Source organism: Sapajus apella, unplaced genomic scaffold, assembly GCF_009761245.1.
Source record: "Sapajus apella isolate SASKATOON/1434 unplaced genomic scaffold, GSC_monkey_1.0 scaffold42, whole genome shotgun sequence".
Taxonomy (NCBI): domain Eukaryota; kingdom Metazoa; phylum Chordata; class Mammalia; order Primates; family Cebidae; genus Sapajus; species Sapajus apella.
The window spans coordinates 16790075-16815754 of NW_022436982.1; the positions used below are offsets into that span (position 1 = coordinate 16790075).

At 41.1% G+C, this 25680-nt stretch overlaps 1 protein-coding gene across 7 annotated transcripts in view; it reads left to right on the top strand.

Annotated features, from left to right (window-relative positions):
• Positions 1 to 876: 876 nt before the first annotated feature.
• The window catches only part of BNC2 (basonuclin 2), a 452901-nt gene continuing 428097 nt past the window's right edge, over positions 877 to 25680 (top strand). For 5 of the 7 annotated variants that reach the window (XM_032300125.1, XM_032300126.1, XM_032300127.1 and 2 more), the window contains exon 1: positions 1427 to 1573. In XM_032300125.1, the coding sequence (XP_032156016.1) occupies positions 1571 to 1573 (3 nt within the window). In that variant the 5' untranslated portion in view covers positions 1427 to 1570. Of the gene's footprint in view, positions 1574 to 25680 lie in introns of all 7 variants that reach the window. The other 2 variants (XM_032300129.1, XM_032300132.1) reach the window with 2 other exon arrangements.

Sequence of the window (25680 nt, forward strand, 5' to 3'; positions counted from 1 at the left end):
CAAATCTGTTGTTCTGCCAAGTCTTCCCCATTCTCTGATTTCTTAGTGCTCAGGGAGTATGCTTGAAACCTATGCCTTCCTCCCATGTCAGATAAGCAGAAAGTTTGCTCTAGCTATGATAAATCTGCACAACGCGGAGATGTTTTTGGCACAAAACGTACGTTAGTTAAATGATGATGATTAAGCTACCCCCCCCGCCCCATTCTTGCGGCTGGGGAGTGTGTTTTGCCTGCATTTAAGAAATGTCGTTCAGCTGCAAGCATGTGCGCGCTCACCCTGCAGCCGGCGTTTCTGAGTCTCCAGGGCAGGGTGACTTGGGTCGGCTGAGTGTCACCCACAGATGTGACTGTTGTTTCTCCCGCGGGCGCGACAGCCTCCTTCCTCCCCAGCCCGAGGCCCGCGGCCCAGACCAAGGGGAAGGGGAAGGAAGCCCTCGCCGCAAGCCGGCGTCTGGGCCGGCACAAGACGCGCTGCCACTAGAAACTTTTTTCCCTCAGCTGCGCGCAACTTTTGGCCTTTTCTACCAGCACGTTCTCGTCCCGGGTTTCTGTCCCTTGGGTTTTCCTCTGCCTCCCTCGCCTACTCCCCAGCGGCGCGCATAGGAGCTGGGCTGAGAGGGGCGCGGGGAGCCCGGGCGGCCGCGGCAGCGACGCGGGGGAAGGGGCCGGGGAGGAGGGGGCGTGCGGGGCTGGGGAGGAGGAACTGGTCAAATGGGACTCAGACGCCCGCGTGCCCGAAAAGGAAAGAGCTGCCGCGGTTTGCTGCAGTCGGAATAAAGTTCGCGCCCTTTCCTCGGCGTTTCGCAGCCTCCTCTCCTCTCCTTCCCTCCGCTCCCCACCCCCGCTCCGCTTTTTTTTTTTTTTTTTGTGACAGCTGGGAGCTAGCGGCCACTTCCACCTCCACGCCCGCAGCCCCGGTGTGGGGGGGTTGGGGGGCGCAAGAGTTGTTTTTCCATCGCCAGAAAGTTGTTTTTCCATCCCCAGAAAGAGAGCGAGAAAAACCCCAAACAAGAAGCCCCAAACAAGTCCCAGAGCGGGGGGAGGGAGAAACATACATCCTCCTTCCCTAAGCCCGTGGACCTCTGAGGACAAACAACAACACAACCAGCCGACTTTTATTTTGCAAAAGGGAAGCAACATTGTAGTCACGACAGTTCTGCAGAGAGAGGAAAAACTTGTGGGGCTTGCACGAGCGCCGAGGTCACCTCGCCCGCCGGTCCCCCGCCTCCCGCGAGCAGGGCAGCCCCCTCCCGGGACAGGCCGTTCCTTCGTTCCTTTTTTTTTGTCCTGAGGAGGGGCCGGGCAACCGTGCCGGCTGGGACTCGGGGCGCGAGCGCGACCCCGGCGCGAGTGTAAATCAGTCACCTGAGCGCCGAGGGGCCGCGGCGAGGGCGCGCGCGGGCGGGCGGGGAGGCGGAGGCGGCGAGAGCGGCGGCCCGGAGGAACTCGGAGGGGGAGGGAGAGAAAGGCCGAGACGGAGGGAGCCAGCGGCGGCCGAGGGGCTGGTCCAGGCGCGGCCGCTAAGAGGAGACCAAGAGGCGGGGGTTGCACTTGACAACCAGCATGCCGAGATGGTAAGAAGTTTCCACCCTTCTTCCCTTTTTATTCTAGACTTCGTCAGAAATGACCCCCGCGCCCGAGCGCCACCGGGGCCGCCCGGGGGCCGTGTCCGCCCTCCGCCTTGCGGCGCGAGGGTTAAGGGGACGCTGAGGAGGGCGGGCCGGGGACGAAAACCCTGGGTCAGACCTGGTTCCCGCTGCGCTCCTGGTGTCTTCCCCTAAACTTGGCCCCAAGTTTCCGAGGCGAGCTCCAGGTGGGAGGGTGCGCGTGTGAGGGGGCTAGTCAAGGTCGGCCCTGCTCGCGGCTTCTGCGCGAAGGTGAGCAGCTGGAGAGGGGAGGCTCCAGGGAGTTGGGGACGGGCCGGGGGGACGAGGTGGAAGGGAGTGGGGATGAATGGAGCGCTGGCTGGAGCTCGGGGCGGAGAGGAAGGCGGCTGAGACCTACGGCAACTTTTACAACTTGCCGCCGAGTGAGGGGCCGGCGGCTGGGCGTGTGTGCCGGGTGCGCTGGGGCGCAGCCGCCGGGGCCGGGCACGTCGGCTCTTCCCCTCCCCTCTTCTGCACGTTCGGAACCTTGGCGTGGTAAATGGAGATGGGAGGAAATGCTCCTGCAGGCTTCACCGAGAAGGTGCAGAACGCAGGGCAGGAAAATCAACCCTGCAGAGAGACGGCTCTTTTCGAAGTGCCATTCTATAGGAGCCGATTGGTTTTACTTGCACATCGACTGGAGGATGGGATTTCGGGCCTGTGGAGGGAGTAGAATAAAAAACTCTATGTTGAAAAACCCTAGGTGAAATCCCCTGTGAAGTGAGTTTAAGGTTGAAAAAAAGTTCCAAGTGCTAGTGGTGGAGGAGATGGGCTGGCTTTGCGAAGCAAGACTCCAGCACAGTCCTTATACCCGAAGCGACTTCTCTGCAGCGAGGAAGCCTGCAATTAGTTCGCCTGCTGATGAGCGGCTCTGTCCGCTTTCAGGGAAGTGATTTGTTAGAAATGGGGCTTGACCACTCCCTTCTTTTTAGTTTGCTTCCACCCAGCGTCGCTATTGTTATCCCCACTTGGGGATCTGACATAGTGTGCTCCGTATGTAGAGGGAACATATAAGAATAGAGGTGAGATAGCGGGTTGGCATTTTTTCCTCTTCCCTTCTCCCTAATGTGACATCTCTTGTTTCAGTGATCAAAGTCACAACTGGAGTGTAGGAGATGCGACTGTCAAATGCAGGCGCGCGTGCACACACACACAAAAGCGTGAGCCCAGGACTGTGGTTACAGTAACGCTGACAGAAATTAAAGTGGTTTTGAAAGCAGCGTGCGATTTATGATGGTTTCCATTTACCCTAGAGTCAAGCTGTTGTAAAACTGATGTACAAAAGACATCGTAAAATAATCCTGTATACCCAGGATTAAAGTGGCAGAAAGTGGCCTGTTTTATTATTTTTTATGTACTTCGTGGACACTTGCAATTGTTGAAAGCTGTGTTTAAGTGAGACATCAAAACAATATTAAATATATCTATTTAGAGCTAGAACGTTTTTCTTCTAACGGGCATTTTACACAAGAACACTGTAAAAGCCAGTTGCAGGTATTATTTTTCTTCTCTGTATCCTAGCCTGTGTTAACCATTTGTCTACACATCTATATTAACTATTTGTCTACACATTTATTCCCATATACTAATCACTTTGAACTGTGGCTAAGCCTTCTACTGCTTTGTATTCTGCAGTTTCAGATGTTACTGTGAACATGCGTACGTGCTTTAAGTGGGAGGAATTTATTTCTGGCACTGTTGCTTAGTGTGTCTGATCTGAAGATGTACCTTAATAGTGAGACCTTGTACAAGTTAACAGAGCTTTTACTCTTTGGACTCAAACACACACGTGCGCATACACACACACAATCCCTTGTGCGCCTTTAGAGAGTATCTGTGTTTTATATTATATTTGTAGCTGTTTCATTTAAACTGTTCAGTCTTAATGAAGTTCTTAGTTCCCAGAGTGCGCTGTATTAAAAATCCAGATTGCTAATCACTTTACCAAAGTGCAGGAGTATCTTTACCTGAGGGAAGTAATAGTGAGCTTGAACGTGAACTTTATTTTGAGTATCTTTTGAGAAAGGGCTGAAACTTTTTTCCCTTTGAGAATATTAAGTTGGGTGGTGTTTGCATGTAAGACTTTGAATAAAAATCAGCTGTAAATGATAGTTTACAATCAATACTAAGAAAATATTAATAGCAGTACATTCCTAATATCTGATTTTTCCCCCTCTATTTGAGATGTAAGATGTCTGTCAGATAGGGATATGCGATTACAAAAAGAAGCAGACAAAAGCAGAGCTGACTATTGCTATATTAAAATGTAAGTGTTACAGTTTGAATTTTCAAGTGAGAGTTCTTGAGTTCAGTGCTTTACATAACATTTTGTCCTAATCTTGCTTGCTGTCAGGGATGTTTCATGGTTGTGCAATTGCTGCAGTCAAGAATGCCAATTTGCATTCCAGGAGTGTCATTTGATTACTTTTATCTGCACAGCTCCAAGACCGGCCCAGACCTCTCGTTTCATCTTGCCATGTCACGAGTCAATGCTGTGTCGTCTTTTCAAAAATCTGCCTGATTTAGACAAGAAAGAAAAGTACTTTCATGTTGCAGCCGCAGTCCCCTGCTAACTTGTCAGCAGCAGGATATGATTCACTTGGGCCCAGAAGAATGGAACAGAGAGGCGGGTTAGGCGGTTCAATAAAGCCCACGGACAGGTAGTGTGTGACATCCCCAGAGAGCCGCAGTTAATGAAGAACAGGTCTGCTTAGTTCTCCACACGCTGACCTGGTGCTGTCCCCACAGTTTTCTCATTTGATCTTTCCCAGCAAATTGATCTTTTCTTGTATTTTTTTTGCCTTCCAAGTTAGTCCTTGTGGGACTGAAATTAGCAGAGCAACTTAAGTTGGATAATACAGCTGTTCAGAAAAGAAGAAATTGGACACTGGCTCAAAAAGGGGTGGGGGTGGGGGGGTAGAGGGAGCTATTCTTTTTGTTGTTGTGCCTGGGAATATTTCTTATATTAGGGGAGTCCAAAATAGATGATGACTTGAAGTTAGTGGTTTCCTTTACTTTTAGAGTTAAAGGTTCAGCACGATTTTAAATATTCCTTAAATATTTGAAAGATGGCCTTAGTGAGTATGAGGAGTTCAATTTAGTTTTGTTCACATTCACTTGTTTGAGATAATTTGCCAGTTGACAGTGTGGCTTTTTTGGTTATTGTAAGATGGCATACTTCAACTATATTATTTATAGCCTTCTAAACAGCTATGATCCCCAAATATCCAATACTAAATTGCAGGAAAGATTAAGCAATAAAAAAGTCATTATACTAGTGTTGTATGTAAATATTATGATACATGAAAATGTTTTCTACAAATTATTAGTATCTTTGTTTTATATAAACCCTATAGATACAGTTAATGAAGTGATTTTTTTTCTTGAATTTTTGAGATTCTGCATTTGAATGTAGATTTTTAAAACTGAGACCAGACCACAAATTTGAATTTCTGTGGATGTTCATACATGTTGTTACTTGTTTTTTGACATTAAAATTAATTTTAGACAGGATGGGTAAATTTAAGTTGTATGGTTTAAACAGATTAAAGCTTCACTGTAGAATTTTATGCATAAAGCTTAGGTTGGAAGCAGTTAATAGATTCTTAACTTGATAAATATATAAGGAACAATGCTTTCTGATTTACTCAGCAGATGGTCTCATTTACCATCTATATCCTTACGAGAAACAGAGTTGAAAACATTTCTTGTGGAAGGGGAGGCAGCTTCCTTGAATCTTTCCTGTTGGATGGGAATTATATGGTATCATTGGTTAGTAAACTCCCATCTGAAGAGCTAGAGGGAGCCTCATGATTTTATTAGATATATTTAAGGTTTAAAAAACACTCTGGCAATCAGAATGTTGCACAAAAAGAGTAGGTAATGAATACTGGCTCAGTGTTTAGGCTGGGAGGTGCCATTATGGTTTTTCTTTCTTTCCTTTTTTTTTTTTTTTAAAGCAGTGACAGAAGCAAAAGAACTACAAGAACAGTCAAGGTGTCAGCTAAGCTTTCTAGGGTTTTGCCTTTGAGGTGATTGAAGATCAGGCAAAATGCAACCAGGTACTATATTTTAAGTGTTTTGGTTTGACTAACTACTGTTTGTAGTTTTTGTCAACTGAAGGAATTATTCTTGTTTTAGGAGTTCAACCTTCAGCGTTCTATTAAAAGTAACTTCCTACCAAATCACTGAGAAGTGAGTTAACTTCTTTTAGTTTAGGACAACTCCTTTTCTGTAAATGATGGTTTTGGAGTGGTTCTACATACAACTGCTGTATTCCGGAGAGAAATTTTATTTAAAATAAATGCTTCCTGTTATAAGCGTAAGTGGTAAACCATTTATAAACGTGACTTACTAGGGATTAAAAAATAAGTTAAATAGGACTTAAATGATATTGCATTCAATAATTGTCATTTAACTTGATATTTATCACTTTTCACTGACATTTGTGATATGTTTATGTTAAAGAGTCAGTGATCATAATTGCACTTTAATATTTATATACTAGTTTTTGGAGCATTACTTTGGACAAACATATTTATCATTTAAGTAAATAAAATAATCCAGTGAGATAAACTACCCAGATTTGTCGTCCTTAAAATATTTTGCACAGTAGCGCTTATTATGTTGCTAGCCAATGAAAGTCTTTATTTGTTGCTTATTAGAACCCTCAGTACACTCAAGAGTTCAGCTATAATTTAATTTGGCTGTTCAAAGAGCCTCCCTTGTTTTGAAATATGTTCTCAGTATGCTTTTACCATTTGTTGTGAACCTGTATTCTAACTCAATGCATATGCATAAGAATGATATTACAGACATATCATTCTTTAAGTTTTTGCCATAGTCATAACTTTTTTCCTTTAAAAATATCTGTACTTAACGTCAGTTTTGTTCTTTTTGCTCTGTTTTCTCTTTGACATGCTAGAGTATTTTTTTCTTGGTGATTTAAATTATTTTGCTATTATAATTTAAAATAAACTCCCTAAGGAATACAACCTTCCCTTAAGGTATAAGTGAGAAGGGCACTAAAAAATAATAGGTTCAATAATTAAGAATTCTAGTTGAGGCTATTTCACAGTTGCAATCACTTAAAATTACAAAAAGTTTGCCTTGTACTTCACAAATTGCTAGCATGATAAATTCAGCTTCCTTGGAGTAACCGCTGCGAAGTTTTGCAGTGAGTGGAAGATGGCTTTGAGAGTTTTGGTAGTATTTGTAACAAATTATGTTCACTAAAGACTAGAATTTGACTATAAAACTCTAATAAGATGAGTATCAGGAATTCTTCCATGAGGAGGGCAGAATGTGAAACTCCTAAATGACTCACTGTGTATGTATTTTACCAGTGGGAATAGCATCAAGCCAGCCTTTTAGATACAGTATTTAATAGTTGTCAAAATGTACAGTATTGTCTTGGAACTTGTGGTTCATGAGTTCATAGTCCCTGCTTTTTTGTGTTTATTACAAAGATGTAACAACCCACACAAAACATTTTTCTCTTATAATGACCTTATATTTGCCAAAGTGCCCCATGCTGAAATTCCTTTTCAGTATCTTTTTTTTTTAGTCCAAAGCCAGACGTGTACCCAGACACAAAAGCCTCTGTGTATAGCAAGCTGTTTTAAATATTGTGACTCGACGATGTGCTGTCCTTTCTCTGCTTGAGCCAAGGATCTCTGCTCAGTGTCTGTGGATTACCAAGCTCCTTCTTTATTGTACCTCTTGTCAACTATTCCTATTCATTTAACCTTTCATTAGTGTCTGTGCAGCTTCACTGTCTGGAAAGGCAAGGAAAAACCGAAAGGCCCCACTGTCACAGTTATTAGATTTCTCGGTTACATCCCAGCAACCATAAAAAAGTAAGAGTCGACACTATTGTCGTGCATGCTGCTGTCCTGGGGTGCAGCTCTTCTGTGCATGTCAAGGACATGTGCCACATGTTGATATGCATCCCAGGGATAAATGCACAACATGGGGGATAGGCCGACGCTGGCAGTAATGAGCTTTGTAGGAGTTATTGCAAAGACCAACAGTTTGTGAAGGAATTTTGCTTAGCAGGCCAAGGAGATAGACAGAATTGAGGGTTGCCAAGATTTGCTTGTGCAGGGCTTGTCAGTCACATTGTTTTCATCTAAACTTCATTTGAGGGGAAAATTGAATACATTTGACAGCAATGAAAAGTCTTACTTTCTTTTTTTAAATCTTTCAGAGGACAAAAGCAATACTTCTGGTGACATAACTATTTTTAGTACCGACTAAATCATATATATGAATGGATCTATTAGAAGTTTATCTGTTTACATACCTAGAGAATAATTAAAAGATATTTCATAGATATCATACCTATGTTTTAGAATCTGTGTAAAAATAATGTAGCCTTTTAATTTTCCTTTGCTGTTTTCCCCCTTTGATTTTCCTCTAGCATAGCCTGGTTCTTTAGAAATGCATTTGCTTAATTGATTGGATGCAGAGCAGAAAAAGGAGGGCAGTGTGGTCATTTTCAAATCGTAAATAAAATATTTGTAAATTTTGTATCAGAAAATATTATTGTAACATCTTAGAGATGAATAGAATTACCTTTTTAAGAATTCTCAAAATACTTCAGTAGAAAATGATGCATTATAATATGTTTGTCCCTCTTTATCCAAATTTTTTTTTTTTTTTTAACTAGGAGAACCTTTGTTACTGAGGGTAAATAAAATATTTTTGTCTCCTGATTTCAACAGATTTTATCAATTTTCCAAACTCTTTTGGGGTTCTCCAATTACTTTTCTTTTCTTTTTCTTTTTTTGAGATGGAGTTTCACTCTTGTTGCCTAGGCTGGAGTGCAATGGTACAATCTTGGCTCACTGCAACCTCCGCCTCCAGGGTTCAAGTGATTCTGCTGCCTCAGCCTCCCTAGTAGCTGGCATTACAGGCACGCGCCTCCATGCCTGGCTAATTTGGTATTTTTAGTGGAGAAGGGATTTCATTAATGTTGGTCAGGCTGGTCTTTTTTTTTTTTTTCTTTTTTTTTTGAGACGGAGTTTCGCTCTTGTTACCCAGGCTGGAGTGCAATGGTGCGATCTCGGCTCACTGCAACCTCCACCTCCTGGGTTCAGGCAATTCTCCTGCCTCAGCCTCCTGAGTAGCTGGGATTACAGGCACGCACCACCATGCCCAGCTAATTTTTTGTATTTTTAGTAGAGACGGGGTTTCACCATGTTGACCAGGTTGGTCTCGATCTCTTGACCTCGTGATCCACCGCGCCCGGCCCTCTCAGGCTGGTCTTGAACTGCTGGCCTCTTGAACACTGTTGTGTTCCCCAGCCATTCTCAAATGATCTCTTTCTTTTTTATTTTATTTTTTGAGACAGAGTCTTTCTGTGTTGTCCAGGCTGGAGTACAGTGGCATGATCTCAGCTCACTGCAACCTCTGTCACCTGGGCTGGAGCAGTTCTCCTGTCTCAGCCTCACGCAAAGCTGGGATTACAGCCCCACACCACCACGTCTGGCTAATTTTTGTATTTTTAGTAGAATTGGGGTTTTGCCATGTTGGCTTGGCTGGTCTTGATCTCCTGACCTCAGGTGATCCACCCATCTTGGCCTCCCAAAGTGCTGGGATTACAGGCATGAGCCATAGGACTTGGCCATGATCTCATGACCTCTTAAAAATTATTAAAGAGGCCAGACACGCCTGCAGTGGCTCACACCTGTAATTCCAGCACTTTGGGAGGCCAAGGCAGGCAGATCACCTGAGGTCGGGAGTTTGAGACCAGCTTGACCAAACCCCGTCTCTACTAAAAATACCAAATTAGCTGGTGTTGCATGCCTATAATCCCAGCTACTCAGGAGGCTGAGGCAGGAGAATCACTTGAATCCAGGACGAGGAGGTTGTGATGAGCCGCGATCGCGCGGTTGCGCTGCAGCCTGGGCAACAACAGTGAAACGAGGCTTCTCCACTCTAAAGCTTTGTTTTTTTTTTTTTTTTTTTGAGACGGAGTTTCCCTCTTGTTACCCAGGCTGGAGTGCAATGGCGCGATCTCGGCTCACCGCAACCTCCGCCTCCCGGGTTCAGGCAATTCTCCTGCCTCAGCCTCCTGAGTAGCTGGGATTACAGGCACGCACCACCATGCCCAGCTAATTTTTTGTAGTTTTAGTAGAGATGGGGTTTCACCATGTTGACCAGGATGGTCTCCATCTCTTGACCTCGTGATCCACCCACCTCGGCCTCCCAAAGTGATGGGATTACAGGCGTGAGCCACCGTGCCCGGCCAAAGCTTTGTTCTTTACCACCTACTTTTGAGAGCCTCTGTTCTCTCATTTGTAAGTCAAGTGAGTTTGGTAATTTCTAAGTGCCTTTCCAATGTATGCATTTTATATTTTATATGGTAAGACTGTATAATCATAGCAGTTTGCTGTGATTATTACCTTTATTGAGATATAATTCACCCACTTAAAATGTACATTAATATTCCATTTTATGAATATATTACCTCTTATATACCCATTCAATTAATGCACATTTGGGTTGTTTCCACTGTTTGACTATTATTTTGTGTAATATGGTCCTGAACATTCATGTACAAGTTTTTTGTGGACATAATATTTTCATTTCTCTTGGGTATATGCTCAAGAGTAGAATCGTTGGGTAGTATGGCATATATTACTTTTAACATTTTGAGGAACTTCCAAATTGTTTTCCAGCACAACTGCAGCACTTTACTTTCCAACCAATAGTGTATAATATTTCCAGTTTCTCTACATCCTCCTCAACATTATTGTCTTTTTATTTTAACCATCTTAGTGGGTATCAAGTAGTATCTTGTTATTTGAATCATCCTAATAAACACGAAGTGGTATGTCAGCGTAGTTTGGATTTGCATTTGCCTCATGGCTAGTGATGTTGAGCATCTTATGCGCTTATTGGCCATTCCTGTATCTTTTCTGGAAAACAGACATGTCTCCATTGCCCATTTTTCAACTGGGTTATTTTTCTTTTTATTGTGGGATTCTAAGAGTTGTTTATACATTCTGAGTTAAAGCCCTCTACTAGGTGTAAGGTTTGCAAATACTTTCTCCTATTCTGTGGGTTGTCTTTTTTTTTTTTTATTTTTATTTTTTAAAAGTGGCAGGGTCTAGCTCTTTTGTGCAGGTTGGAATGCAGTAGTGTAATTGATCATGGCTCACTGCAGCCTTGAACATCTGGGGTCAAGAAATTCTCGTGCTTCAGCCTCCCTAGAAGTTGGGATTACAAGTGCAAGCCATCATGCCTGATTACTTTTTTAATATTATTTTGCAGAGACAGGGTCTGACCATGTTGCCCAGACTGGTCTGAAACTCCTGGCCTCAAGATATCCTCTTTCCTTGACCTCCCAAAATGCTGAGATTATAGGCATAAGCCACTGTGCCTGGGCTGTCTTGTTTTTTGAAGACAGAATCTCACTCTGTCGCCCATGCTGGAGTACAGTGGCTTGATCTTGTCTCACTTCAGCCTCCGCCTCCTGGATTCAAGCAGTTCTCCTGCCTCAGCCTCCCAAATAGCTGGGATTACAGGCATGTGCCACCATGGCTGGCTAATTTTTGTATTTTTAGTGGAGACAGGGTGACGGCCATGCTGGTCTCTTTAATTCCTGGCCTCAGGTGATCTGTTGGTCTTGGCCTCCCAAAGTGCTGTGATTATTGGCTTGAGCCACCATGCCCTGCCCCAGCTGTCTTTTGATTTTTGATGGTACCCTTTCAAGTACAGAAATGTTTGATGAAGTCCAATTTATTAATTTTTGTTGTTGTTTCTGCTCTTGGTATGCTATCTAAGAAATCATTGTCTAACCCAAGATCACGAAGATTTACCTCTGTTTTCTTGTTAGTGTCTTACAGTTTGAGCTCCTACAGGGCGGATTCATAGATATTTGATCCATTTGGATTAAATTCTATAAATAGTATGAGGTAGGGGTACAACTTCATTCTTTGGAATGTGGATGTCTGTTGTTCCCAGCACTATTTTGATGAAGACATTTTTTCTCCATTGAAGTGTCTGGAACACCCTTGTCAAAAATTAATTCACCATGATATATAAGGGTTTATTTCTGAAATTTCTGTTGTGTTCCATTGATCTTTCTGTCTGTCCTTGTGCCAGTACCACACTGTCTTGACTAGTGAAGCTTTGTATTAAGTTTTGTAACTGAGAAGTGTGAATTCTATAACTTTGTTCCCTTGTTTTAAGTATTCTTAGTTTGTTAGCCCTTGATTTTTTAAAAAACAATTTTGATTGCGGTAAAAACAAACGTAAAATGTACCATGTTAACCATTTTTTTTTTTTTTTTTTTTTTTGAGACGGAGTCTTGCTCTGTCACCCAGGCTGGAGTGCAGTGGTGCGATCTCTGCTCACTGCAACCTCTCCACCTCCTTGGTTTAAGCAATTCCTCTGCCTCAGCCTCCCTAGTAGCTGGGACTACAGGCGTGTGCCACCATGCCTGACTAATTTTTTTGTACTTTTAGTAGAGATTGGATGGGGTTTCAACATGCTGGTCAGACTGGTCTTGAAGTCCTGACCTCAGGCTGTCCACTCACCTTGACCTCCCAAAGTGCTGGAATTACAGGCGTGAGCCACTGTGCCTGGCCCGCATTAACCATTTTTAAGTGTACAGTTTAGTAGTGTTTTCTGTAACTTATTTTATAGCAGATCTCTTAGAACATTTTCATTTTGTAAAGCTGAAATTTTTTTACCCTTTGAATAACTCCTATTTACCTTTCCCCCCCAGCCCTGGGAAGCCATTATTCTAGTTTGTATTTCTAAGAGTTTACCTACTTTAGACGCCTCATGGAAGTGGTATCATGCAGCACAGATTTGTCTTTTTGCTCTGGGTTATTTCGCTTAGCTAGAAACATGATCATCTTAAGGTTCATTTATGTTATAGGATGTAACAGAATTGCCTTCATTTTTAAGGCTGAATAATACTTCATCATATGTATATACAATATTCGCTTTATCCATTCATCTGTAGATGGACATTTAGTTTGCTTCCACCTCTTGGCTCTTGCGAATTATGCTGCTGTCAATATAAGTATGCAGATATCTCTAAAAGATCCTGCTTTTAATCTTTTGGACTTATATGCAGAAGTGGAATTGCTGGATCATACAGTTGTTTTCTTCTTAATTTTTTGAAGAACCTCCATACTGTTTTCCAGGGGCAACATCACTTTAGATTCCTGCCAACAGTGCACAAGGGTTCCAATTTCTCTATGACCTCATAACCTATTGTTTTCTGTTCTTTTTTTTTTCTGTTGGTAATTATTCTCACAGGCGTGAGGTGATACCTCCATGTAGTTTTGATTTGCCTTTCCTTGATGATTCCTGATCTCGAGCATATTTTCACGTGCTTATTGGCCATTTGTATATGTCCTCTTTGTGGGACTATCTATTTAAGTCCTTCACCTATTTTTTAAATCATGTTTTTTTGTTGTTGTTGTTTAGTTTTAGGAGTTGTCTCATGTTCTGGATATCCCTACCAGAAATACGATTTACAAATACTTTCTCACATTCTCCAGTTAAGCTCTTCACTCTACTGATTGTTTCCTTTGCTTTGCAGCACAGAAGTTTCTAAGTTTGATTCAGTTCCATTTGTCTATTCTTGCTTTTGTTGCCCTTAGCAGTTTACTTTTAAAGCTCAGATATGTCTGATCCTCAGAAGAGTAAAGGCTACATTAAGAAAGTACATTCTATTGTTTAGGTAAAAAAAAAAGAAAAAAAAACTCTTGGTAGTACTCCAGGGGACAAGAAATATGTCATTCGGTAGCCAAAAGATGATAGCTCCCAGTTCCCTGTGAAACACCCTGGTTTTACTTTGATGGTTCTTAATTATCATTGAGTTTAAAAGCATTCTAGGTGTTCTGTATGATAAGAGACACACTTCATGCCCTGGAGGGTGGAATTAAGCACCCAGAAATAATTGTTTTTGGTTTTATAAATACCTCAAAAGGAAAGGGGGGAAAAAACATTATTGAGAAAATTTGTCTTTCTAGACATCCCGTCATAACTAGAAAAATACCAACAGAGATAAAACTGAAAATTATTGTATGATCTCCAAACCCAAAATAACTGGTCCAGTGAAGTTTTAAATAAATAACCATGTTCAAATCTGGCATGGCATATTTGGAAACATGAGCTTGCTTTACAGTTTACCTGGCAAATTTTGTAATTAAATACAAAATAAAATACCTCATTGTTGAATTAGAGAAACTTGAGAGCAAATGAAAGGTAACTTAATTTGGAGGCAGCTCTATTGCATCATTGTTGAATTAAAAGAAATGTTTGTTCCCTTAAAGTTCTAGTGTTTTCTTCATTCATGCTAATAAAGGCTGATACTTATTTTCATCTAAGTAATTGTATTTCTGATATTCTGATGGACCATTCTTCACTGCATTGTCTGTTTCTGGCCTTTTGTCAGTTATTTTAGACAAAAGTTTCATTATTTAGTCAGCATCAACTATTAATTAGGTACCTAACTTCGAATTTATACAGGGCGAGTGTGTATTTTTCCTCATAAGTGTTTACATTCATAAAGAGTAATTATGTAATTTAAATGATATGATGTATTTTAAGTTTTTTTTTTTTTTCCAGTAAGGGTAACAGTTCTGTGAAAATTCTGTAGAGAATTTAAAACCACTTTTTTTTGAGACAGAGTCTCACTGTATTGTCCAGGCTGAAGTGCCAGTGGCGTGATCTTGGCTTACTGCAATGTCTGCCTGCTGGGTTCAAGTGATTCTCCTGCCTCAGCTTTCTAGGTAGGTGGGATTACAGCTGCCCGACAACCCAGCCAGCTAAATTTTTTTTTGTATTTTTGGTAGAGACAGGGTTTTACCACGTTGGACGGGCTGGTCTTGAACTCCTGATCTCTGCTGATCCACCTGCCTCAGCCTCCCAAAGTGCTGGGATTACAGGTGTGAGCCACTGTGCCTGGCCTAAAATCACTTTAAAAATTCTTATGGTAAAAATTTTATGTTTACCAGATGTGATTTTTGGTTACATATACGTTTAGTTATCTCAGTTGACACATTTTGTTCATATGGAATAAAACATTAATGTAACTTTTCTGTTCTTCATGGTATGTTCTGATGTGTGTTAAGATGTATGTTTTATATGTATGGACTGACAAAATCATGTATGCTATTTGGTATCTTACATGGTTGGAGGACATAAAGAATGTAAGAAACTGAAACAATATAGCTGCTCAAAGAAAGGCCACTCAGTTCTCTGCCCTGTGGTATCTAATCTCCCTGTAATACACATTTCACCATCTAGGATTAGAGAAGTTCATTCTATCAACACGTATGCTAACAGGTAGGCTTCTGGAAGTACAATGTGATAGTTCAGATCTTTCTCTGAGTCAAAATGGTGATTTAAAAGAAAACATATTTGGTTGAATTGGCTTTTGGTAGACTAAAACATTAATTTTGCCTTAGTGTGCATTAACTCTAAAGGATATTAAAGAGTAGATAATTTTTTTTTTTTTTAAGATGGAGTCTTCCTCTGTTGCCAGGCTGGAGTGCAGTGGTGCGATCTTGGCTCACTGCAACCTCCCCCTTTCAGGTTCGAGTAATTCTCCTGCCTCAGCCTCCCAAGTAGCTGGAACTACAGGCACTTGCCACCACACCCAGCTAATTTTTGTATTTTTTTAGTAGAGCTGGGGTTTCACCATGTTAGCCTGGATGGTCTCGGCCTCTCAAAGTGCTGGGATTATAGGTGTGAGCCACTGTGTCCGGTCCAAAAAATATTTTTTGAACCTAGGAATTCCGCCAGGTCTGGAGCCATATTTTTCACTCAATAAATGTCCTTTGTAAGAAATATTTTCACTTGAAGGGCTGAGTGCAGTGGTGCATGCCTGTAGTCCCAACCATTTGGGAGGCTGAGGCAGGACAATCATTTTGAGTCTAGAAGTTCAAGTCCAGACTGGGCAACATAATGAGACCCTGTCTCTAAAAATATAAAAAAATATTTTCACATGAAGAATTTATATATCTGTGCATTGGACTTTGAAGCTTCCCCTTTGTCCATAAACAGCAGCCAGTTGCTCACATGGCATATTTGTATACAGAGGACAGTGATAATTAGATACGCTGGAGTATCTAATTATCACGAGTGTGTGTGTGTGTGTGTGTGTGTGTGTGTGTGTGTGTAGACAGAAACCTGAATGAGAAACTCGTTGTTTGCTACTTCCTTATGGGGGAGGGTAGATAGTATAGTGGACTGAATTTTTTTGGAGGGGAAGGGCAGGGTTTACCATTAATGTTGTACTTTCATATTGCAATAGATAATACTTGATACATTTTTTTTTGGTTTTACATATACTTATGGATGGCATGAATGAATGTTGAGTGTATTACTTGATGTTTTACTAGTAATGATTGTCAAAGTGTATTCTGAAGTACAGGTACGCTAAGGCAATAAATGTTAGCAGCCAGCAAGTAAATGTTTCCTTACTGTATGTAGAATAACTTTCTGCAGATTTACATGAAACAACATTAGACAATTTTATATGGATTTGGTAAAAACAAAAAAGATGCTTTTAAAAATTAGCTGGGCGCAGTGACTCACGCCTGTAATCCCAGCACTTTGGGAGGCTGAGGCGGGCAGAACCTGAGGTCAGGAATTGGAGACCAGCCTACCAACATGGAGAAACCCCATCTCTCTTAAAAAAAAAAAATTGTTAGGTTTTGGCTGGGCATGATGACTCATTCCTGTAATCCCAGCACTTTGGGTGGCTGAGGTGGGCAGATCATGAGGTTGGGAGTTCGAGACAAGCCTGGCCAACATGTTGAAACCCCGTGTCTACTAAAGATACAAAAATTAGCCAGGCATTGTGGCACGCGCCTGTAGTCCCAGCTACTCAGGAGGCTGAGGCAGGAGAATCACTTGAACCCAGGAGGCAGAGGTTGCAGTGAGCGGAGGTTGCGCTGCTGCACTCCAGTCTGGGTGACAGAATGTGAGATTCAGTTTCAAAAAAAAAAAAAAAGTTAAGTTTTGATGTTCAAGCTATACATTTGGTGTAGGCATGAGAGTTCTAGTTGTCTTCATTTTCCAAAGTGTAACAATCTTTATTTTAGAATATAACAATTTAAGAAGCATTTGAATTTCTATGATGTAAATAATACTCTATTAGTTACCATAGGTATTATGGATGAAGTAGAAGCTATCACCCTCATATTAAAGAGCACAAGATTCACTGGTAGAGAGATACTCATTGTCTTAAAAGAATAACCATAGTCCATGGTCTGCCTCTGGTCTTCATATGCCTTAAGAACCTAATTTTGTTAACATATCTTTGAAAAAGATCACCTTTTTGCAGATGCATTCAGTTTTTTCACTAGCAGAGGGATGGAGATCACACACACACACACGCACACATGCACACATACACACATGCGCACCATATGAACATGTATATATGAGGTGGAATACTCATGTACTCATACTGAAATGATTAGTACATTCTTTTTTTGGCAGGCATATTTAAATGGGAAGTCAGATTATAATCCAAATGTTGTTCATCTCTTTATGAGGTTGGAATTTCAGCAGAGAATATTAAGGGTGGGATGGGGGCCTAACAGCTTCCTTCTCCTATAGAGAAATCCTTTCCAGTGGCCTGTGTTGTCACAGAGCACACTTTGGACTCCTTTCCTGGGCTGTTGCTTGTAAGAGCATTGACGGTGTTTACCCCTCGCTTTTTTCTGCTACCATTGCCCTTGTGATAGACAAATTTCTTTTTCTTTAGATATGTTAATATTCTCAAGCAGATACTAGGCAGCTGTCCTGGGAGCTAGTTGTTAAGGTGACTTTGCATCTGTTTGGTTTTTTTATGGATCTAATGCAGATGGCAGTCTCATTTCACTCATTTTAAATTTTCTTGGGGGATACCTCATGCTACTACCTTTCATATAACATGTTTTATATATGGATAAGTGAAAATGGTGGAAAAAGCATATACATTGTAAGAAAAAAAGACTTAGAAACTAGTTATTAAATACCTGGTAGAGAAAGTTTTTTTTTTGTTAAATACCTTATAGAGAAATATCTTGGTCTGACATTGACTTTATATACAGGTGGAATAAAACTGCTCTAGAAGTCAAGAGGGAGTATGTGTATGTTTTCTGTGACAGAAAGTGTCCTCAATTACTTTCTGTTTGTCCTTTCCATCCTAAAATAAGGGTTAAAATTAGGTTTTAAGCATTCTTAATAATTCTTTTCATTGCATGATGCTTAACATTTGTTTGTTATATTGTTTTATGGACCAAAAAGTGAAAAGCTATACCTAGCAGCTTCCTGATTAGTGTCATTTTTTTTACCTTTCAGTCTTTCCTTCCTTTTAAAGCACTTTGACATCAAGAAGAATTTGTGATGGGATGAGAAAATAGAAAGGAAAGACACTGAACAAACATCCACTTGATACTGGGCCACAGGACAGAAGTTGGTGGCCCAGGTAGCAGCTTGCTGGCCTGGTTGCCTTAGGCTCCAGTCTGACTTTTATCCTTATATGTTCAGGGGACATGTAAGTTTCCGAGCAGTCACAGTACAAGCACGTGATGTGAGAATTTTATTATTTAAACCCACAGAGCTTAATAAACTCCGAATTTTAATTTTTTTTTTTTGAGACAAGAGTCTTGCTCTGTTGTTACGCTGGAGTGCAGTGGCGCAATGTTGGCTCACTGCAACCTCTTTCCCCTGGATTCAAGCGATTCTCCTGCCTCAGCCTCCCTAGTAGCTGGGATTATAGACATGTACCACCATGTCCAGCTCCTTTTTGTAGTTTTAGTAGAGGTGGGGTTTCACCATGTCGGCCAGGCTTTTCTCAAGCTCTTTACCTCGAGATCCACTCATCTCAGCCTCCCAAAGTGCTGGGATTATAGGAGTGAGCCACCACACCCAGCTGCAAATTTTTAATTTGAAAAGTTGTCTGAAATGAAAATAAAGTGAGGGGAGGTGTAGGAGAGAATGGAGAAATTGCACAGGAAATGTAGAACATGGATTAAAATGTAATTAGAAAGATACGTTGCAAATCAAAGGACTAGTTAAAATGAGTGTCATTAGACTTTTTTTTTTTTTTTTTGGAGACAGGGTATCAATCCCATCACTTAGGCAGGAGTGCAGTGGTATGATCATGGCTTACTGCAGCCTCGACCTCCCTGGGCTCAGGTGATCCTTCCACCTTAGCCTCCTGACTAACTGGGATTACAGCTGCATGCCACCATGGCCAGCTAATTTTTTGTAGAGATGGAGTTTTGCTATGTTGGCCAGGCTGGTCTCGAACTCCTGACCTCAAGTGATCTGCCTGCTTTGGCCTCCCAAAGTGCCGGGATTACAGGCATGTGCCATTATATCTGGCTTGGAATACCATTGTATCTTCTAAGTGGCCTGGTGCTTCTACACTTGCCTCTCTCCTCCCACTACTCCTAGAAGACTCTCCACGGTGGATCAGTTATTATTTCACAACCTTGCAGTGACTTCTTATCACACCTGCAGTGAAATCCCAACTCCTTACCATCACTGAAAAGGATATGTAATGTATGACCCTGCCCCACTCTGACACGGTTTCCTGCCACTTCTCCCTCTGTTCCAGCCTTGCTGATCTTCCACAGGCCATAGAACTTTGCTAAGCTGGTACCTACCTCAGCCCTTTGCCTGGGGTTTTTCTTTGCCTGTGAGGTTCTTCTTTCACACTTTTGCAGGGCTTCCTTCCTCATTTCACCAGTCTACTCTGGAATGTCACTCATTCAAAGAGACCTTCCTGCCAACCTTCCCTGCTGTGTCCCCATCAGTGTATATTTCTTTGGTCTCTTACCCTGCTTTTTTTTCTTTATAGCACTTACTACCACTTGAAAGTATATTTAATTTTTTTTTGTTTGTATGTAGTTTGTCTTCCCACCACCATGAAGCCCCATAAGAACAGGGTCCTTTGTCTTACTAGTTTTTGCATTTCCATTACCTGTAGCAGTGTATGTGGAATAGTCAACAAATATTTATTGAATGAATGGATATCTCACAAATGATTGTCCTTGTGAACATGAACTGATTCCTTATCTATATTTATCAAGCCTTAGTTATTATAACCATGGGGAGTTATTTATGGTATCTGCTGCTGAACTTTTCTGAGCTGCTGCTTCTTAGCTCAGTTGGAACAGTGGTTTGCAGGAAAGTAAACACTCCAAGAGGTATGCAAAAAGCATCCTTTATGATGTGGGGGAAATATATTAGAAATTTGATTTATCTTTTTCATCTATTTTGTGTTTTATAGTATGCATATCATTATGTATATTATATATATTATATATAATCATATATATAATCACATATATAATCATTATATATATGTATTATATATATGTATTATATATATATGTAATATATATGTAAGGGGAACATTGTGCAGTCCAAAAATTGAGACTGGATAGAGCATGATCTGGACAAGGATGGTTAACTTTGTTTATAGCAAAATGTATCTCTATAGTCAGGCTATTTCACAGTTTTTGTGCTTTTGCATAATAAGGTGGTGTGACTGCTGGTGAGAGTGGAAAATCTGTTTCCACTATTCAAAAGATCACACATCTCATGTTGAGTTGAAAGTGAAATAGTATATATGATATTCAGCCTGAATGTGTATATCTGTATATTTTCTTTAATATTCACCCTTTGGTGGAATTTCCAAGTCTCTTCAAAGTATACCTTTGTTGGGGGTCCTTCGTACCTGTGCTAACATATTTGTGAGAGGTATGTGAGCTCTTTCAGTGATTGACAAAATTACTTGATTGGTCTGTTTTGGCGTGATCTGGGCTTTTGATTAATCTTTGAATAATTTTTCCTTCATTTTTAATAGTTCAGGCTTGTTAATGATGCTTAACTGGGTTCTTTGGGTTTCTGTGACTTAAGTTTTTCAAAACAGTTTTATTGAGATGCAATTTGCATACCGTAGAATTCACGGCTATGACAAGTTTTACAGTACCATTTTATAATTATTTGTGATTTTCAAGACACAGGAAATTAAAGAAATGGTATGCTTAGAATTTGGAGGAAAGTCTAGTTATGTTTTCATTTTATTTTTATTTTTTTGAGACAGGGTCTCACTCTGTTATCCAGGCTGGAGTGCAGTGGCACAATCATGGCTCACTGGAGCCTTGACCTCCTGGGCTCCAGAAATCCTCCCGCCTCAGCCTCCTGAGTAGCTGGGACCACAAGCATGAGCCATGATGCCTGGCTAATTTTTTTTTTTCTAAAGACAGGATCTCACTATGCTGCTCAGGCTGGTCTCAAACTCCTGGGTTCAAGCATTCTTCCTGCCTTGGCCTCCCAAAGTGCTGGGATTATAGGCATGAGCCACTGAGCTCTGCCACTGCTGGTTTTAAATCCTTTTTAAGTTAAATGAAATTTTATAACATTTGAGGAACTTATTTTAATAAAATGACAGGATTAATAAAGTTGAATGAAACCTTGAAATAATTACTACTATGCTAATAAATATACTAAGGAAATTTGAAAAACACAAATAAGCATTTACAAATAAGCATTATTATTTATAAAATAGTTACTCTAGAAGATGATGCAGTAATGGTGTCATAGCCTAAAATGCTTTTGGAGCTCTTCACTTGACATTGACTTCAGACAGCCTGTGTCTAGTGGTTTTAAATATCTTTGGTGCTAGCAAATTTTCTGTGATATAAGCTTTGATTTTTTGAATCATTCAAAAATCTTTTGGTGTTATCACCACTTGGTGGGTGATAAAACAAGATAATTCTGTTATTTATTTATTTTTTATTTTTTAGAAATAGAGTCTCCCTCTGTCAGCCCGACTGGAGTGCAGTGACACAATACTAAATCACTGCAGCCTTGAACTCTTGGACTGAAGTGATCCTCCTACCTCTCAGCTTCCTGAGTGGCTGCATTGTTCAGGCTAGTCTCCAACTCCTGGACTCAAGTGATCCTTCCACCTTGACCTTCCACAGTGTTGGAATTACAGGCATGGGCCACCACGCCTAGCCTATTTTTTTTTTTTTTTTTTTTTTTTTGAGACGGAGTTTCGCTCTTGTTACCCAGGCTGGAGCGCAATGGCGCGATCTCGGCTCACTGCAACCTCCGCCTCCTGGGTTCAGGCAATTCTCCTGCCTCAGCCTCCTGAGTAGCTGGGATTACAGGCACACGCCACCATGCCCAGCTAATTTTTTGTAGTTTTTTTAGTAGAGACGGGGTTTCACCATGTTGACCAGGATGGTCTCGATCTCTTGACCTCGTGATCCACCCGCCTCGGCCTCCCAAAGTGCTGGGATTACAGGCTTGAGCCACCGCGCCCGGCCGCCTATTTTTTATTTAAAAAAAAAGACAAAATTTATTTTTCACATATAGTTTACAAGTTGGCTCTAGAAGTATTTACAAATGACGAGTTCTAGAAGTATTTTGGACAATGGTAGCGTTGTTGAAAGAAGTACAGTGAAGTAAGGTGACAACTTTAACATATTGATTCTTTCCCTCCACTAGGTATGGAGCATCTTTAAATCTATAAAAAGCCATTTCGCTATATATGAATTGGTATCAGATTTTGTGCATTTATAGATTCATGCATACCAAACATGCAAGCTTATAAACATCTTTCCACTGACCAAAGTGTGTTGTTATTGTGTAGCCCTTTGTAGCCAGCTCTATGTGGTAAGTACCTGATAAATTCTTCTAGAGAGTGAATTTTGTCTATACTAAGTAATTTATAGGTTGGAGACTGAGAAGGCTTCTAAAGGCAAAGGATATCAAGAAAACTTTTTTTGTTTTGAGATGGAGTCTCACTGTGACACCAGGCTGGAGTGCAGTGGTGCAGTCTCGGCTCACTGCAACCTCCCCCCCCCCCCCCCCGGTTCAAATGATTCTTCTGCCTGAGCCTCCCGAATAGCTGGAAATAAAAGCGTGCACCACCACGCCCATCTAATTTTTTTGTATATTTTTGGTAGAGACGGGGTTCACCATGTTGGTCAGGATGGTCTCGATCACTTGACCTCATGATCCGCCCGCCTCGGCCCCCCAAAGTGCTGGGATTTTAGGCGTGAGCCACTGCACCTGGCCTTCAAAGAAAACTTTTAACTAAGATGTGAGACTGCCTGAGTGCTTCATGATACTAAATGGTTTTATATATAGCTCTTAGGCTAGAAATTAGAGGGGTTGACACATAACAACCTTGTCTGTTTTTTTAGTTGAGCAGATCTGTGTGTGGGGGGGCATAATATTAATACTAGTGACGTTAGAAATCTGAAAGCTAGTAAAGTACAAATTTGTGCACATACACTATTTCTGGGACAGTCTTATCCATACTGGTCTTTGTCAAAAGTCAAAGGAAAAAGTCGTTGCCAATGAGAAATACTATTTTATTTTTTTGTATGTATTTTTTTGAGACAGAGTCTCACTCTGTTGCCCAGGCTGGAGTGCAGTGGCGCGATCTCGGCTCACTGCAACCTCCGCTTCCCGGGTTCAAGTAGTTCTCTTCAAGCCTCAGCCTCCCGAGTAGCTGGGATTATAGGTGCCTACCACCATGCCTGGCTAATTTTTGCATTTTTAGTAGAGCTGTGGGTTCACCATGTTGGTCAGGCTGGTCTCGAGCTCCTGACCCCAAATATTCTGCCTGCCTCAGCCTCCCAAGATGGTGGGATTACAAGCGTGAGTCACCGTGCCTGGCCTGTTTTTTTTGTTTTTTTTTTTTGTACTTTGAGGTTTTTTTTTTTTGAGACGGAGTTTTGCTCTTGTTACCCAGGCTGGAGTGCAGGAGTGCAATGGCGCGATCTCAGCTCACCGCAACCTCCGCCTCCTGGGTTCAGGCAATTCTCCTGCCTCAGCCTCCTGAGTAGCTGGGATTACAGGCACGCGCCACCATGCCCAGCTAATGTTTTTTGTATTTTTAGTAGAGTCGGGGTTTCACCATGTTGACCAGGATGGTCTCGATCTCTTGACCTTATGATCCACCCGCCTCGGCCTCCCAAAGTGCTGGGATTACAGGCTTGAGCCACCGTGCCTGGCCTGAGGTTTTTTTTTGAATTCCAGCAAGTTATGGTTTGAGGTAATACTAATCAGTTTCTTTATGTTGACTTCTTGGTTATCAATTAAGAAAAGCATTAGTTAGTGCTTTGGAAAAATCTGTTATTGAACTTCCTTCAAATTCATATGCAACCCCTTCTCCAGAGCATAAAATACAAATTTTGCCCATGCCTATAGCCCCAGCACTTTGGGAGGCAGAGGCGAGTGGGTCACTTGAGGTCCGGAGCTCGAGACCAGTCTGGCCAACATGGTGAAACCCATCTCTACTAAAAATACAAAAATTACCTGGGTATGGTGGTGTGCACCTGTAATCTCAGCTACTTTGGAGGCTGAGGCAGGAGAATTGCTTGAACTTGGGAGATGAAGGTTGCAGTGAGCTGAGGTCGCGCCAGTGTACTCCAGATTGGACAACAGAGTGAGACTCCCATCTCAAAAAAAAAAAAAAGAGAAAAAAACACAAACTTTTTTTGCATGGAATCTGCAGATATAGGAATCACTTTGTTGTTAAAAATATAACAAGCAATTTTGAAAATTCAGTCTGTTTTGTAAAGTCAGAGTATAGAAAGTTTATAGATTTTTTTTTTTTTTTTGAGGAATGAGAGTTCAGGAAATAAAAAGAAATGAAATAAATTTGATTCCAGAAAAGCCAATTTTAGATTGGTTTCTTCATTCCTCCTCGGGCACTCTGAAACTCTGGAACTTTCTAATTTAAAAGAAAGCTAGATCAACCTGTGTTGGACATACAGGTTGAGCCACTAGTATTTGAAATGCTTGGGACCAAAATTGGAATTCAGATTTATTCAGATTTTGGAACATTCACATATACATATAAAGATAGGTATATCTCGTTATGTATATGCAATATACATAATGTTATGTATGGGGATGGGACCTAAGTCTAAACACAAAATTCATTTATTTTTCTTATATACTTTATACATATAGCCTGGAGGTAATTTTGTATGATTTTTTTTATATTTTATGCACAAATCAAAGTTTGTGTACATGGACCCATCAGAAAACAATGGTATCAGATGTGGAATTTTCCACTTACAACATGTTGGTGCTCAAAAAGTTGGGGATTTTGGAGCATTTTATGATTTTTGGATTCAAGATGCTCAACGTGTTGAGGGAGCATCTCCATCAACTCAAAAGTTGAGGGAGAACTTTTCTTGTGTTGGTTGAAATCTCCTGGGTGCTTTCTTTTGACCAGATCCTGAAGTTTTTATATAACTAATATGCTAGATTTCCTACATTGTTCTATGACAGTAGAGAGGGTCCTTAGCAAGCCCTGTTTTAAGGTGGAAAATTCTGCTGGACCAGAACATGAGGGCATAATTAACACTGTCTTTGGAGGGACTGTTTGTGCTGTCTTCATGGACCATTTGGCTTATAAGATGGGATTTGGTTCATAATACATTGTCATGTACTGTAACTCCTGTGGGAGTATAACATCTAGCTGCTTTACACTGGATAGGTTCTGAATACTTTATCTTGTTCCAGGGTGGATTATTATACTCAAGAATGCACTTAATTACAAGCTTTATGTTTCCAACACCCATTCACAATACCTCCTCTTCACTATACCTGACTTCATCGATGGAATTTCATTTGCAGATTGAGTATATGACTTGAAAGATGGAAGCTATCAGACTTGAAGTCTGCATCGTTTTTTCCGTGCCTTCTCTTTACCTTGATATTTTGAACCTTTCTAACTTAAAATCTGTTTTTAGGGTTAATTTTCTCAGCAAAAGAAATTTATATTTGATAAGATACTAAGGGAAAAGGCAGCATTTATTAATATTGGGTGCTTCTTAGAATATCTTGAGTTTGAATTTTGTTGTGTTTTTATAAGCTATTGCATCATAGGTTTTCTTTTCTTTTCTTTTCTTTTTTTTTTTTTTTTTTTTTTAGGGGTGTTTCTCTTTTTTTCCCCCGGCGGGTGGGGGGGGGGGCGGTCTCGGCACACCACCCCCCCCCCCCCCGGGGTTCAGGCCATTCTC